This window comes from Cinclus cinclus, chromosome 11 (genome assembly GCF_963662255.1).
Source record: "Cinclus cinclus chromosome 11, bCinCin1.1, whole genome shotgun sequence".
NCBI lineage: Eukaryota > Metazoa > Chordata > Aves > Passeriformes > Cinclidae > Cinclus > Cinclus cinclus.
In genome coordinates, this window is record NC_085056.1 from 2,669,178 (window position 1) to 2,686,015 (window position 16,838).

The following is a 16,838-nucleotide window of genomic DNA, read 5'->3' on the forward strand; positions in this document are numbered from 1 at the left end:
CAGGGCTTAAAGTGGCTTTTCCACTGCAGCTTCGGCTCGGACTTTTTGCTTCAATCTTCTGCCCTGTGCATAAAACCACCAAACCCACCACAAATAAAAGCTCCCTGTTGGGCCATAAATGTGTTTCCTAATCCTGAGATGGGACAAATCACCTGAAGGTTTTTCTCACCCCAAATCAGTTAATTCACCTCCAGCATCTCTCCTCACCCCTCTCATCACTTCTTTCTGGGAAACCCCAAAACTCCGATCCTTTTTTTTTTTTTTTGGACAGACTAAACAACGTCTACAAGTTCGCCTGTCTCCCCCGCAGCCCCTCCCGGAGGATCAGAGCCACTCGAGCCGCCCGGGACAGAGCCGGTGTCACCGGGGAGGGCGAGCGGCGCTCCCGGGGGCTGCGGGCGAGCGGGGATGTGGCGGAAGCATAAAGCACCTGTTGGGAGGCTATTTAGGGATTAGCCGGGTGCTGACAGACAAATTGGCAAGATTAATAAGAGCAATCAAGGCTGTGTGGGCTCGAGCTGTGAGCTGACATTAATGTGACATCACTTTCATCTGCTTTTCGGCATCCTCGGGGCTCCGACAGAGCAGCGCCGTCGGATGTGGGGGTTACATCCCTGAGCGTGTGGCAGGGCAGGGGACAGCTCTGGGTGTCCCCGTGCCCACTCAGGGACCTGGCAGCACTTTTGGGCCACCCCCGGTGTCCCCCCCAGCCCTGGCACCTCTGCAGGGCCTACCTGACTCTCACAGCACGGGGTTATTTTTTTGGCGGCATTGCTCTGCTGAGTTTAGATTTTAATTTTTTTTTTTTTTTTTTCTCTCTGTCCCTCCTAGAAAATCGTGTAATGTCACCGAGAAAACGCAATGCTCGCCCTCTTAAAGAAAAAAAAAATAACAAACAAAGGAAAAAGAGGGGGGAAAAAACATCAGGGAATAAAGGTTTATTCCAGGTGCCAGGAGAGAACAAAGAAACTCCTCTGCTGTCGTTCTAAGCCCCACACTTCGAGTCTTCGCTGTCTCGGGGGCATGGTTTGACACCCTGAAGATATTTTAAGGCAGAAAAAGCTGTTTTTAGAGCGCTCCTCTGCCTCCAAAACCCAGGGGGAATTCTCCCCTGCGTTCCTAGTGCAGCACAGCCGCTGCATGGGAAAAACTTCGGGGATTTTTAAGGGATTTTTTTTCATTTTCCCTTTGTTTTTTCGAGCACCTTCCCTGCTAAAATCTCCCTCGCCCCGAATTCTGTTGGCATCCCTTTCCGACGGCGAAATTGGATGGATTTTCTTTGTTCTTCGGTCAGTGAGGGATCCTAACAGAAGTAAAATATCTGAATGTCCAAATCCTCCAGGTCTGCCGGGTTCTGCCGCACGGGCTCCTCCGCCGAGAGCTTTTGCCCACAAAAGGAAAGTGTTGAAAAGGAGGGAGATGCCAAAGTCTGAGCGCACGTTCGCTCCCAGAGCTCCTGGGGGGGAAAAAAAAAAAAAATCTCCCTGGAACATAAAGTGGATCTCTCCGTGCTATCGAGTGCGGGGAGGGGGGAAAAGAAATCTGTAAAAATCTGATTTTTAAAAAATTATCAGCTGTTCAAACTTTCAAATGCAGATGGGGATAGAAGCAGCTGGGGGGGGGGGGCTGGAGGGGTCAAGAATAATTTTGGAGAGAGGTTTTATGAAGAAAATAAGAAATAGGCTGACCCCAAAAACAGACTCTGAAAACAACTTTACAGGATAATGATTGCTGCTCAGACCACCCACCCACCCCCCCTAAATAATTTTAACACTCCTTTTGTTTTAATTTTTATGTAAATTAATGAATTTACTTTTTCTTTGTTGCATTTATAAGGGCTCCAGTTATTTGATATATACAAGCATATATATCCCATCCTAAATGGGTGAATTAACGGCGTTTTTGGAGTGAATTTCAGGTTCCTCCAATCTCCGGCGAGGACAAACCCCTGAGCACAGTGTCCCCAGCAGCCGAGGTTTTGGGGGACATCATTCCATCTGCCACTGGGGTCCCCTTCAGCGGGATCGAGGTGGATTCAAGAAGCCGAGATGAACCCCCTCCTTTTCCCTGCCCTCCTCCAGGGCTCGTTTTTGTCGGATTTATGGCTAAATTCTGAGGATTTTTCCCTGCAACCCTTCTCCATCCTCGCCTTCTCTATAGGGAAACCACACGGAAAAGGGCAACCCCGGAGATCCCTAATTCCTTACCGCTAAAAATAATAATTTCCCATCATTTTTAATCAGATTCGCTGCCCCAAAAAGCGATTAGGTTGAAAGTACACATCTTCCACCAATCCGGCAGCAACACCGCGGGCATTCAGTGGTCTGTTTGTAATCTCAGCCTTTTTCATTAACATAAACACGGCTTCAACCCAAATATACACGGCCACCTACGGAGCGAGCGCGGGGCCGGGCGCGCCGCTCTCCCCGCGGGGGTTAAGCCGAGCTTAAGGCAGCCCCGCGTGGAAAACCCACGGGGAAATCTCTGCTGTGGCTCGTGGAACAAAGAGGAGGGCAGGGAGGAATGGCCGAAGGCGATGTCGCCCCGCTCGGAGCCGGTCCCGGCGTGTTCTGCTTCCAGCCCGGGGGCAGAGCCGGGCCCGGGCCCCGCCGCGCTCTCCTTTCCTTCCCCCTCAGCCCCGTTCTGCAGGGAAAACATTAAATTATCTACGTCGTATTAATGGTTTTGTAGGAAAATAATTCTCCTTTCCGTGCTCGCTGTGTTGCTTTCTTTGGGGATTTTTGCTTTTGGGTATTTTCTCTTGTTCTGCCATTTTTCTGTCTTTTTCCTACTTCATTCTTGTTCTTTTAATCATTCTCTTTAAATATTTCTTTTCTTTTCTTTTCTTTTCTTTTCTTTTCTTTTCTTTTCTTTTCTTTTCTTTTCTTTTCTTTTCTTTTCTTTTCTTTTCTTTTCTCTTTTTTTCTTCCCTTACAGCTTTTCCTCTTCCCCTCTATTTTTCTTTATCCTCATTTCTTCCTTATTCTTGATTCCCTTTCTTTACTTCTCCATTTCCCTGTTTCTCCGTTTTCTTTCACCCTTTCTCTATTTCTCACTCTTTCGCTCTTCATTTGCCTTAATTTCTTTTTCTCTCTCATTTCTTTTAGCTTCTCTCTCATACTCTTTCTTTCTGATTCTCGTTCTTTATATAATCTTTCTCTTTCTTTCTTTCTTTCTTTCTTTCTTTCTTTCTTTCTTTCTTTCTTTCTTTCTTTCTTTCTTTCTTTCTTTCTTTCTTTCTTTCTTTCTTTCTTTCTTTCTTTCTTTCTTTCTTTCTCCTTCTTTTCTTCCTTCTTCCCATTCCGTCTATTCTCTGTTTCTCTCTTTTATCGTCTCTCCTCTCTCCCCTCCAGCACAATCTCTCCATACCCATTTATTTATTGCACTATTTGGAAACATTTCTGATTTCCTTTCCTGGGGTTGCGGGGCAAACCAGAACCAGGGCTCTGCTCCAGCTCAGCTCCAAACCCTCTTCCCGATGGACAGAGAAATCCTTTTCCTGCTGTGCCAGCGCGGATTTCCCAGCCCGGTTGTGTTTGGCTCAATCGCAGCCGCTCAAGCTCAGCCGGGAGGGTTCTGACACGGGACCCGCTCCCACTCGAGCAGATTTCGATTCGTTTTTGGGTTCATCCGCACTCCCGGATGTCCCCACGCGTGAGGCAGGGGGACACCTCGGGGTTTCGGGTGGGGGAAATCTCCTTCAGCCCGCGGAGCTTTGAGCGAAGTGGCCAAATTCGATCATTCCCAAAGGAAAAAACGAATAATCCTGGAAGGAAAGTTCTTACACCTCAACCTCAGCCCTCGGGCAGCATCTCTGCCCGCAGGTATCCCGCGAAATCTGCGGGAGAAAGGGGTCTGAAGAAATTCCTTCATTTCCCGATTTTAAAGAGGATCCATGCAAAATTAATTGGTGCATTTTAACAATTTAAGTTTGAGGAAGATTAAGAGAGAGGAGCTGAGGGTGCTGCGCAAAACGCGCTGGGAGTTTTGCAGTTTTCCGAGCGGTTCTGAGAACGGGAAAAGCAAAACCATTTCTGGGTTCATTATTGGAAATTTTACTGAGTTCTGGGTCAGTTCTGGTGCTGTTTTTCTTTATTTTAGGTGGGGATGTTTTGTTGCTGTTTTCAGCGGATCGTTCTTTCGGTTTTTTGGGATTTGGGAGTGTTTTTACAGAATTCCTCCCTGGCTTCCCCACGCGCACATCTACACCAAAAGCCCCAAAATATTCCCAATGGGAAGATGAACACTTGGATGCAGCCGTTCCCTTCCCGCTCCCAGGATGATTCTCCCCAAAATAAAAGCCAATCTCTTTGGTGCAGAAATCGTTTAACCTCTGGACACAATAATCCGTGCTGGGGGAAGTTTTCCCACCTTGGCTGTGGCATTTCACGTATCCACGGAGCGTCTTTCCCGGGAATGCCGAGCTTTTTATTCCCTGCAGAACATTTTTAAAAGCCCCTCCAGGTCACTTTTAATATTTAAGTGGGAGCTGGTTGTGCAAAAGGGATCGATTTACGAGGAGCTGCTCTGTTATCAGGAGGTGGGGGAAAATGATAAACCAATTTTTGGTGTATTTTAACTCTCTGCTCCGGCAGCTGAAAAGTAGAAGAACTCAGAACCCGCTGATGCTCAACATCATTACTCGGGAATTCTAGCAGTGGAAAACAGTTTTTGTCGGGAAAGCTTCCAAAGAAAACCATCCGCAGGTCTTTGCAAAGAAAGAATCAGCGGGAGCGCAACTGCGGTTGTTTACAGCGGGAATTTCTGACGGTGTTCGTGAGCTCGTGTCCCGAACCCCCTCTTTGGACAGGGAAAATGGGGGGACACGGAGTTTCTGTGCGGGTTTTATTGTAGAAATAAGGTTAAAAATGCAGGCTACCAGGCCGGCGTGCAGCCCAGTCCCGCTCCTGTGCGCTTTTCCTTTCTCCATGGGAATACTCCGAGCTGCCCTACAGTAAAAGCAGCGTTCGCAGCGCTCTGTCCCTGAGCACCGTGAGCAAGGACAGGAGGGTTCTTTAGCACCTGGAACCTTCTCGCACGGAGCTTTTTATCGCCCCGGTCGGGTACCGGGTAGGGCGGTACCTCCAGGGACATCGCTGCCCTCAGCATCCCTCTGTTCCTGCATCCCTCCCCACGGGGCACGGCCGTGCCCTGCCTGCGTGGCTCTGTCCCTCGGCAGGTGACAAGCCACAAGGGCTGCTGGGGACACCCACACCCGCCCAGGGCAGTGCCCAGGTGCTGGCACCTCCTCTGCCCCCGGGCCGGGTGATCAGACCGTGTCGGACAAAATCCTTTCTCTCTAAGGAGCGCACCTGGATCTGCGCCCAACCGGGGCTCGCGTGGGTCCCCCCCTCATCCCCTCGGGGTTTTCCTCTTAGGGATCGCGCTGTCCTCACCCCCAGGGTGCTGTCCCCTGGAAAAGGGAGTCGGATCCTGCCCCAAATTCGCCGTGTTTTTTTTCCCGCATCTCCCCGCGATATTTAGGAGCAATCTACGCCGCCACCTTGCCCGTTATTTATCCCCATAATGGACGGTCCCTGAGGCTTTTGGGAACCGTGGAAGAAAATAACCTGCTCTTCCTTTATCTGCGGTATTCCGTTTTAATTTCGCCCACCTCTCCGTGCACACGGATTTTGTGGGACACCCCGAAATGGGGAGGGTCACCCTCGCCTGCCCGACGCTAAAATTCCCCCTTCCTCCAGCACCGGCACATTGATGGGATTTCGAAAGGGTTTTGGTTTAAATTTGGAGAGAAAAAACAAACAAACAACAAAAAACAACAATAAAAAAGTTCCGTAAGGCTGGAAATAAGGTTGAAGCCCATAGCATCTCCTTGTCCTCCTCGTTTGGTTGGGACCCCCGTCCCGGCTTGGCCCAGCCGGACTTTTGGCATCGGGAGTTGCCGGGGTCGGAGGTGATTCCCGATGCCAAAATAAGCTCAGCAGCGGAACGAAAGGTTTCTTCAGCACAATTTTATCTCTATCCTAACGGGATTTGGTGCTGGGAAAGCTGGAAGTGCCTATGAATTTTGTTTGGATGCCACTGCTATGCCAAGTTGCAGGGAGAGGGGATATCCCTTCCCAAGGGTTCTGTTTGCTTTGGGAGCATCCCCAGCCCCGGGTCCCCAGGGAAGAAACTTCGTCCAGGAAAGCCTGAATGTCTCATGAACGGATTTACACCTCGATTTGCAATTCGAGCTGCCTTTAAGGGCGAATTTGTGGGATGTGGGAGCATCACTCGCTGGGTCCCAGCTCTGCTCCGGTTCAACCACGCTGTTTGTCTTGGTACCCAATTCCTCGGGTCTGAATCCCAGCCAGTCCAAAAGCATCCCCCCGGGAAAGCATTCTAGCTATCCGTCCCTGAGCGGGGATATAAATAAATACCCAGAGATATTTGGAAGATCTCTGTGGGAAGCGATTGTGTCTGAGTGGTAGCGCTCGGAGCTTTTTATCGCTGGAACCGATTTGTATTGCAGGGACCGGCTCCTGCCAGAAAACTCCACAGAAAAAAATCCCGAGCTGAAGAAGGCTGTAAATTCCTGTGCTGCAATATTTCATCGAAGGACGTCATGGAAAATCTGGGCTTGAAGGGCGGGGGGGAGACTCGGGACGGGCAGAGGGGTGAAAAGGGAGACAAAAAGTGGAGATTAAGATTTTCCTTTTTTTTTTTTTAATTTATTTTTTTTATCCCTTTCTGACCAAAGCCTGAACTTCTGCCTGCGGCACGGCAGTGACGGCCAGCCCTCACCTCCCCGCAGCCTCCTCCGACGTCTGGGCAGCTCTGCTGCCGTCCCAAAATCTTCTCCAGGTTGGGCCCTGGAGACCGGGCATTGCCTCCAGGAATGAGAGAGGACAAGGCTGGGTCTGGGAAAGGTCCCACGCGTGGGGCAAAGCCTTGCCTTGTGACGGACCCTCCAAAAAATAAAACATTTGGGGTGTGCGTGCGTCCCCCTAAAAACATCTCTCCCTCTGCGCTTTCACCTTCCCGCAGCTCTCATCTCTCCATCCTCGCTCGAACGCACCCCCTCGCCTTTAAATAAACATTTAGGGATCAATTCGCCGCGGATTTGGGGCCAGCGGCCACGGGGATGGCGGCGGCTGAATTAAAAAAAAAAAAAAAACAAAAAAAAAAACAAGACAGCCGAGGGGAAAACGCTGGTGCTGGGGAACAACGGGGGGGGGAGGGGGTCCCGCGGGTGGTGTTAATGCAAAGCAGGACAGCGGGGAGGGGGACACGGGCCGGTCACTCCCCTCGCCCTGGGTGGTCCCAGCTCGCAGGAACACCCCGGCCCCTCTCGGAGCACCCAGCCCGCTCTAACAATGCCACCTATATTCATTTCCATCCTCGGGTTACACCCGGCCTGCTCGCCGAGTTGACTTCACTTAAGCAATTAGCTAGTAAAAATACCTTCGGCGCAGGAAAAGGAAGAAAGCTCGGATTTGTCTATTTTTACACAAAACACGGCCCGAGTTTGGGGCGAGGGAAGGGAAGGGGAGCGGGTTTGGGAAGGAGCCGGGTGGGAAGCGCAGCGGGGCCGAGGGTGGTGGCGGAGCCGATAAAGGGGGCTCCGAAGGGGATGGGATAGGCTAATTGCTCCAGATGATAATTTAATTTTTGTAATTTCTTCTTCCCCCCCTCTTCTTTTCATCTCTCCCCGTCGGGTGCTAGGGAGGACCCCATTAACCCACCCAAACCACGGGCAGACAACACCAAAAGCGAGTCACGTTTTCCCCCACACCATCCTCCTCCTCGCACACCAGGCTTTTCCTCCTCAAAACTCCCCTTTCTCCAACACGTAGGCTCGGATCAAAACCTCCCAGCATTTCTGCTATTCCCACGACGAGGCCTGCAGGACCCGGAGCGATATATTCCCATTTTTAACTTTGGCTAGCTGTAATAAATGCATCGGAAACCAAATCTCCCCACTCCTAAAAGATACTGCGGGAGGAGGAAAGGTCACTTGTGAAGGGACTGATTTTCTTTGAGAGGAAATAGTTTGGTTTCCATTGAGAGTTTTGGGGGTTTTTAACTCGGAGATATTTTTTTCCTCGTGGAAACGCTGCCGATGGTGAACTGTTTGAACGTGATTTTTCCACGGGTGTTCTGTGCTGTGTTTCGAGCTCTATTCCCGGGTGTTTCAGGGGCAGATCGGGGAGATTCGGCCGCAGAGTGATATAAAGCAAAGAAACCCACCCTTTTCGCGAGCCGGGGCGGGGAGCATTCGATGCGGGGCAAAGCTCAGGGTCAGAGATGCGCTCCCACAGCAAAAAAAAAAAAATAAAAAAAAAAAATGCAGCAAGAAGCAGAGGGAATATTCTGTAGCAGCTTTCTCGGGGATGTAAGCCGCGGGGAAGGTGATTGCTTCCCAAGAAAAGCGGTTTTGGGGGTGATTTCCCCCCTTCCCGAGCAGCCACCGCGCTTCACGTTCTGCTCCGCGCCGAGGGAGCAGCGGCCGCCGCCTCCCCGGGCAGCCGGAGCTGCTCGTTCTCCTCCTCCTCCGGGGAAAAGCTGCAGAAATAACTGTCCCAACCTCCTTCCAGCTCCTCCCTGGCTACCTGCCCCCGGCCCGGGGCTTGCCCAGGGCTCTCCCGTGCCTGTCCCGGGCCCGTTTGCACCGGGAACGGGAGGGCCGGCGCTGTCTGCAGGATGGCTTTTTTATTTTTTTTCAATTTTTATTTTTATTTGAGGACGGGGAGAAAGAAGAGAGAGGGTAGGATAGAAAGAATGAAAAAAAAAAAAAAAAAAAGAAACCCTGATGTGAAATCCCTCTTGGTCGTACCACAGATGTGACAGGCGCCCCGGAGGCTGCTCACAACTGCTCGCCAATAACGCGGAGGGAGTTTGGAAACCCGATCGGTGCCTACCTTTCCTTTAAAAGGTATTAAATTATCATTAGAAACTTGAAAAGCCAAGCTGGAAGACGGGGAGCTTGGGGAGGGGAGCGTCCCCTCTCTCTCTCTTTGCACAGGGATGCAGCCGCAGCCCTGCGGCGAGGCCTGCGACGGGGCGCGGGGGGACGGGGTGGATTTTCTGTCCCCTTTTCCTTTCTCTTTTCTTTTCCCCGATGTCGGGAGGGAGCAGGCGGCAGCGCTGAGAGCCCCGGCTCCTTCCCCCGAGCCCACCCGCGGTCCCTCCCACCCCCCCGCACCGCGCAGCTTTCCACGCGCGGGCCGCGAGAAGGTGACAAAGGTTCCAAGCGGCTTACCTCGAGTGACAGCTCTGCCGGTGGCACGGCGCTCAAAGAGGTGGCTTTGGGGGGAGAGGGGAGGGAGAAAAGGGGGTCTCTACCCCTCTGGCTGTCTGTTCTCCTTCCCCCCCAGCCGCCGCGTGTGCCCGTGGCGCCGCAGGAGCTGAGCGTCAAACTCCGGGCGTGGAGCCGCCAAACTCCGGCACAGATTTATACACACCCCCCTCAAAAAAACCCCGAACAACCCAAAACAAACCAACCCACCCTCATCCCTGAAGCAGCTTCGGAGCAGGCGAGGGATCCGAAGCCCATTCCCGGCCCCGGAGCAGCGGCGGAGACAGAAAAGGGCATTTCGCGAGGCAGCGGGAGTTTTCGCCGATTTCTTTTTATTAAAGCACCCCCGAGCCCGTGTTTACATTGCGCAGTATAAACATCCTGCCCGGGCCCGCCGAGCTTAAAAAGAGCGCACGAAGAGGGGGTTCGAAGTGGGTAAAGCCGAGCGCAGCGCGGAGCCGAGGGCCGGGCAGCGCCGCCGCCGCCCCACGCCACGCGCGGAACCTCCGCAGCGGGCCCCGACCCCTTCCCCGGCCCGCGTGGGCCCTTCCCGTGGTTTCCAGGGCTGGGGAGGGAGACATGGAGGGAGTGGAGGAGCCCCACGGCGCGTCGCGATCACGCGTGGCATAAACCACACACAAACACACACACACGGAGACACACGCGCGGTGCCGTCCGCGGCGGGCAGGGGTGCGGCGTGCAGCCCCCCCCTACCCCCGGGTGGGGCAGGGCGGCGTGGAAAGGGCTCTTTAAAAGCTGCCCACCAGCGGGGAGCGGCAGCGGAGGGGCCGGCACGGGGCGGCGGAGGGGCCGCCCGGGAGGGCGGGGGGGGGAGCGGCTCGGGGCGGGGATCTCCGCTCCGCGCTTACGTCTGTCAAGGAGCGGCAGACGCCGCTGCGAGAGATAAAGTAGAAGGCGAGCGGCGGGGCCGGGGGCAGACTCGACAGTCACCGCGATGGGAAGCAGCTCCCCGCAGCAGCGGCAGCGCCAGCCCAGCTAAAGCCTCCGGAGGGGACGGCGGCGGCCCCGGGAGCCCGGCCCGGCGAGGGGCAGCGGGGCGGGCGCAGGCGGCGGCCCCGGCTCCTCTCTCGCAGCAGCCGAGCTCGGCTCGCTTCCACCCGCCCCCCCCCCCCCCCCCCCATCCCGCCTCCCTGCGGCGCCCCCCCCGACCCTCCGCCTTCTGCAGCCGCGCTCGGATTTAGGGATAAAGTGGGAGGAGGAGGCAAAGGGGGGCTGGGGGGTGTCGTCGCTTCCATTTGTTTATCCACGGAGGGGTGAAGTCTCCCGGTGGAAAGCAAGCCCGCCGGGGGGCCGGGAGGACGCCGGAGGGAGGGTGGTGGGTGAGTGGCGGCGAGCCCCCGGCAGCGTGGCCTTTTGGGGGGGCGCTGGGGGGGCGGCGGAGGAGGGCCGGGGCTGGGGCTGGCCGCCGCGGACCTGGCCGTAGATGACTGCAGAAGCGCAGCAGGCTCTGTCCTCTCAGCCCCCTCCTCCTCCGGTGCAGAGCAGCTACGGCCCCATGTCCTCCGTGGCTGAGAAGCAGCCGCAGAGCTCGGCCATGGACGCCGCCTCCGCGGGGACCGGCGGCGCGGCCGGCAGCGCCCAGGGCAGCGGCGGGGCCCCGGGCAGCGCCGGCCCCAAGGCGAAGAAGACGAACGCGGGGATCCGGCGGCCGGAGAAACCGCCTTATTCCTACATCGCCCTCATCGTCATGGCTATCCAGAGCTCTCCTTCCAAACGCCTGACCCTCAGCGAGATCTACCAGTTCTTGCAGAGCCGCTTCCCTTTCTTCCGAGGCTCCTACCAGGGCTGGAAAAACTCGGTGCGCCACAACCTCTCGCTCAACGAGTGCTTCATCAAGCTCCCCAAGGGCTTGGGACGCCCGGGCAAGGGCCACTACTGGACCATCGACCCGGCCAGCGAGTTCATGTTCGAGGAGGGCTCGTTCCGCCGCCGGCCCCGCGGGTTCCGGAGGAAATGCCAGGCGCTGAAGCCCATGTACAGCATGATGAACGGGCTCAGCTTCAACCACCTCCCCGACAGCTACGGCTTCCAGGGCTCGGCCGGCGGGCTCTCCTGCCCCCCAAACAGCCTCTCCCTCGAAGGGGGCTTGGGGATGATGAACGGGCATTTGTCCAGCAACGTGGAGGGGATGGGCCTGGCAGGACACTCCGTGCCCCACCTGCCCGCCAACGGTGGGCACACCTACATGGGCGGCTGCACCGGCTCCTCGGCCGGGGAATACCCGCACCACGACAGCTCCGTGCCCGCATCCCCGTTGCTCCCCGCCGGCGGCGTGATGGAGCCGCACTCGGTTTACTCCAGCTCGGCCTCGGCGTGGGCGCCCAGCGCCTCGGCGGCTCTCAACACCGGCGCGTCCTACATCAAGCAGCAGCCCCTTTCGCCCTGCAACCCCACGGCCAACCCGCTCTCCTCCAGCCTCTCCACGCATTCCCTCGATCAGCCCTACCTGCACCAGAACAGCCACAACACCGCCGACCTCCAAGGTAAGGGCGGCCACGCGTGGGGCGCGTCCGCGACCGCGGGGCTCGGCCGGGGGCTTGGGGCACTGCGTGGATCCCGGCGGGGCCGCTGCGAGCCGAGATCCTGCTTCGTGGGAGGTTTAAAGCTGTTTCCCGAGGGGAGGCCGCCTTGCCCTGGCTCCTCGCCTCCTTTCCCGGGGACAGCCGGGCGCCCGTCGGGGCTCTCCCCGCTGCGGGGCCGGGAACGGCCGGGCCGGGGCTCCGCTCTTCCCGGTGGCTGCTTCACCTCTAGGGCTGCCCCGGGCCTAAGGCTCAGGCGCTGGGAAGGAGAGGCCGGGAATGCATCATTGGGTTCTCCCACCTCCATCGGGACTTGGAGGATTCCGCAGAGGGAAAAGGAAGGAATCCTCCATAGGGTGGTCCGGCCCCGTCCCCGCCATCAGCTGTGTTTTTCATACATCTCAGGGCCGCGTTTTCCAGGCCCGTCGCTTCCCTCCATCTGTCGCCCACACCAAAGCCGGCGGCCCGGACCCCCCAAATCCTCCCGCGGCCCAAAACCCGGGTAGCGGCGGGGGTCTCGTCCCTGCAGACCGGCTCGGTCTCTCCCCTGGAGCTGTCGGGGCTGCATTTGCCCTGAGTCTTGGAATGGAGATGGTGTTTGGCCGGGAGGAGGCCTCGGAAGGGACGAGGCCAGCTCTGGGTTTCGCTTTGCTGCCCAAATTCCCCTCGGGGTGCGCTGGGTGTGGGATTCTCGTGGCACGGGGCAGCCCCGGAGCCATGGGCGGGTGATGGGGCAGATTTGGGGGTCCCTGCCCGTCACCTCGGGCCTTCCAAGGAGCGGGATGTGCCTGACGGGAACGGCTGTGAAGCGGAGAACAAATGGGCCGAAAACACAAAATGAAACGGGGAGAAAGCGCGGGCAGGGCCGGGCCGGAGCTGCAGAACCCGGACAGAGCCCAAAGCCCGGCCGGGCCGGGGCAGGGCCCGACACGGGCACTCTGAGGAACCGGGGCAGTTCCCGGAGCTCAGCGCATCCTGAGCCTCTGGAAAACGGAGCTGGGAATCCGCCCCGAGGAGCCACCGGGCCCATGCACGGCCTTCACCGAAATGCTCTGATTATCACCCAAAGGAGCGGCGGGAGCGCTCCCGGGCAGGACACCCCAACCCCAGCGCAGCCCGAACTCCCGGGGCGCTTTTCCATCCCGAGGCGGAGGATGGAGCGGTGGAACAGCCCCGCTCCCCGTGCCTCTGGCCCCCGGTCTCTTCCCGATCCCCACCGGCACGAACGGGAGCTGCCCCGCTCCGTACCCGGCGCATTTTCCGCACGGGCCGAGGAGACGGGAAAAGCAGCCGGGGAGAAAGAAAATAAATGGAAGTGTTGAAAGAAACCCCTCCTAAACCCAACTCAAATCCCTTTTCTCGCAGCGGTGCCCTTGGGCCGGGTAGGGAAGCGCCGTCCCGGGGCCGCGGGGATTTCTCTGCCGCACCTGCGGAGCCCCCGCCGTGCCCGCGTGTGCCAAAACATCCCCAAATCCGCGCTCGGACCGGGGCGTGCGGGCGGGGTGGGTTGTTGGGATTCTTTTTCAACCCCATGCAGCGTTTTTCTCCCTGCCCCGCGCTCACCCTCCCCTCCTAAATCCCTTGGCGCTGCTGACCATCTCTCCCCCGTCCCGCAGGCATCCCGCGGTATCACTCACAGTCTCCGAGCATGTGCGACAGAAAGGAATTCGTCTTCTCTTTCAACGCCATGGCCTCCTCCTCCATGCATTCAGCGGGCAGCGGCTCCTATTACCACCAACAAGTGACATACCAGGACATCAAGCCGTGCGTTATGTGAGCCGGGGCGGAAAAACCCCGGTGCTGGGGCCGGCCAGACCGGAGCCGGGAGCTGAGCATCCCCCAGGACGCTCTGGGTGCCAGGGGAGTGTCCCAGCCTGGCTTTGGGCAGCCAGGAACGGACTGGAGCTCCGGGAAGCGGCGGGAGCGAGGACTGCGGTCCCGGGAATGAGCTGAGCATCGGCCGGGAGTGCGAGCCCGCAGCGTCTGTGCCTTTTCTGCTCGGGGAGAGCTGGAGAAGAAAGCAAAAGCAGCACCCCCACCCCCATCGTCCGTCCCGAAAGCCCCGACTGCGAGTTTGGGGTGAGGCTATGCCAAATGAGGTTTTGATGCTTCTTAAAAAAAAAAAAAAAAAAAAAGAAAAAAAAGAAAAAAGAAATTTCAAACTCAGTTTGGGAGTTGGCGGTGAGTGATGCCACCGGCTCGGGCTGAAGGGGCTGGAAAAGACCCCGAACTCAAATCCCCGCCGTGCCGTCTCACTTCGAGCCCAGAAAAATACTTTCCCCCCCCCCCCCCCCTTTTTTTTTTGTTTGTTTGTTTGCCGGCCAACACCCAAGCGGGCAAAAAAATCTCTCAGAGGGATTTTTTGGAACTATAATTTTTGGTTTTTTTGCCTGCATAAAGACTGCAGGATCAGACCCTATGCAGAGAGAACAAGGCACTTTGGAAAGAGACAGCCATGCTCATCCTGTTATTTATTCTACATTTCTTTTTGTTGTTGTTGTTGCTAATAATCGAGACACGAATAGTCTCAGTTGATCAGTATTAAATCGGGGAATCTCTGTTGGCAATATTTGCCATATAGATTTGGGGTTTTTTTAGTTAACCTTTGTAAATTTGCAAGCGACCGTGGTCTCTGTGTAAAGACAATCCTCCATATGTTTTTATAGAAATATATATATAATGAAGGATTATTCCCCTCCCTCCCCTCTCTATTTTTTTTTCGCCCTGACGTTGTACAGTTCGGTGACACCTATTTTAATTCTTTCTGCACTGTATAAAATTGTAATTATGTGGGTTGTTTTTTTTTTGTTTGTTTGTTTTTTTCGCCATTTTTTTTGTGTACGTTTTTACCCTAAAGAAAAAAAAAAATCCCGAAATAAAACCTGTATGTTATTTGTACATAGGCTTCAAGATTGTATGAGCAGCAAATAAACGAGCATGCGGTGTAATTAAACTTAATTAATGAGGAGTCCGTGGCCTCCGCGAGCGCGGAGGGGCCGCGCAGCCCCGGCCCGGCCCTGCAAACCCTCGGGCAATAATTCCCTGTCCCGGCGCAGACTCAAACCCAACTTTTTTAGGATTTTTTTTTTCTTTTTTTTTTTTTTCCTCCACCTTCGCGGAGTCCTGGTTGCCAATTTCTCCGCTGGGAAATATTTCAATTGAGGATATTGAAATGCAGAAGGAGGAAAAGCGGCGGTGCTTTTTATTTTTAGCTTTTAATTATTAGGATTTTTCAGGGGGTTTTTTTGTTTGGTTTTTTTTTTTTTTCTGTTTGACAGGTCTTTGCCTCTTCCTCGAATTTCAGGAGTGAGGCAGCCGGGATGGAGCCCGCGGCTCCTTTTTTCCTTCTCCTCCTCCATCCCGGCAATTTTCCGGCTCCTTTTTTCCTCCACCTCCATCCCGGGAATTTTCCAAGCCGCGCATCCCTGCGGCACCTCTGCCAGCAGGAAACTTCCCGTGGGCTTTTCCCCGTGTGAAAAAGAAATTTTAAAAAATCATAAAATTGACGGTAATTTACCCAAATTAACTCAAATTGTTAGGACTTAATAAACAGGAATAAAAATTAACCGCACCATGTCCATCGTGCATGGGGCAGTGATAAATCTGCATTTAAATATCGTTATTTTCCTGTGAAATCTGGGGGGATTCGGGCTAATTCAGGATCCTCAAGTATCCAGGAATTTTTGCTTTAATTCATGGGCCAATCTGTCTCCCTCAATATTCAACATCAACACCCATAAAAAAGAGATTCAGGCGAATTAATCTGATTACGTGGATGTGGATTTCTGCCTTTATAGAGGGAAATTTAATCACTGCACGCTAATTAGCCCAGCTCTGTGGAATCAGCTTAATTAAAAGCCAAGTTCGCTGTAACAACAAGGGACAAATTTGTAATATTATTGTAATTAAGGCAAGGCTTTATTGGACTTGGGGGAGGCCTTTTCAGAGTGGGTTTTTTTTGTGGTTGTTTCGCAGTGGTTTTTTGAGAAGGGTTGTGGGGCTTTGTTTTTTTTTTTAATTTTGTTAATGTTTTGGGGTTTTAAAAATACCTGTTTAGATCTTTTAAAGCCAGCAGTAATCTACCTGCAACATTATTGATTTTTCCGGTTTTTATGCTTTTCTGGGCTGAGCTTTCCCACATCCCTGCCCATCCCTGTTGGAGGCAAGCGTGTTGTCTCCATTCTTTTAGGTACAAGCTGAAAACAGAGGGGTTTTTACTCCTGAAACAAATGTCTGTGCTAGGTGCGGCTGAGATAATGGTCCGGGGTTAGGAGTTCAGCTCCTCGAAATCCCACTATCACTCCCAAGGTTTGTTTTCATCCCTTTGGATTGATTTTGGGTCCTCGCTGGCATTTGGTGCTGCTGGAGCCTGGGAAGGGCAGGCAGCACCTTGTGAGGCTCGGGCGCAGCTCGCAGGGGTTCCATATCTGCTCCCCAACAAAGCCTGGTGTGATTCATCCTCCTCCCTCCTGTCGCTTTCCAAACCTGGAAAAACAGAGCCGCTGCATTCCGTGGACGCCACATATTCCTCAAGCCAGTGAGCGCAGTCTAAACAGGAGCTCTCCATCCCAGAGCCCTCCAGCAGCCAGCAGAGGCTGAAACTCCCCGGCTCCTGCCCCCAGCTCTCCACCTGCAAAAGCCCAACGGGATTTTTCCCAGTATTTTTAGTCCCAGGGGATGGCAAGCCCCGGAGCTGCTGTCCCAGGAGTGCTGGGCTCTGAGAGGAGGTGAGGAGGGATAAACTTGCCCAGAAATGCCGTGGGAGCCCTGGGAGAGGGGTGAGGCAGGGCTTGCTCAGAAATGTGGGATTTGCTGATGGAAAGGTTCAGATCTGACTGTGCTCAGCTGCTGTGGTTCAGCTCAGCATCAGCGAGCTGCTCCCTGCTCCTCATCCCTCACATCCCAATCCTTAGGGAATACAACTCATTTTCTTTTGGGGTTTTGGCATTTCTACTTCAGGAAACAGCTTCTCATCGCTGATGCCCTGTGCAGGCCCAGGAATTTTCTACAGGGATGAAATTGCCCAGGAATTTTCTACACAGATTAGATTTTGGAGT

The 16,838-nt window shown here is 54.7% G+C and overlaps 1 protein-coding gene across 1 annotated transcript; it reads left to right on the top strand.

Annotated features, from left to right (window-relative positions):
* Nucleotides 1-10,685: 10,685 nt before the first annotated feature.
* On the top strand, nt 10,686-13,558 carry FOXF1 (forkhead box F1). Its single transcript, XM_062500150.1, has 2 exons — nt 10,686-11,745; nt 13,398-13,558. Exons 1-2 carry the CDS (start codon nt 10,686-10,688, stop codon nt 13,556-13,558), a joined length of 1,221 nt encoding a protein of 406 aa, XP_062356134.1.
* Nucleotides 13,559-16,838: the final 3,280 nt, after the last annotated feature.

Coding starts and splice junctions, on each gene's coding strand:
- FOXF1 (XM_062500150.1), top strand. CDS start 10,686: ATGACTGCAGAAGCGCAGCAGGCTCTGTCCTCTCAGCCCCCTCCTCCT. Junction 11,746..13,397: donor CAACACCGCCGACCTCCAAG/GTAAGGGCGGCC, acceptor CCCGTCCCGCAG/GCATCCCGCGGTATCACTCA.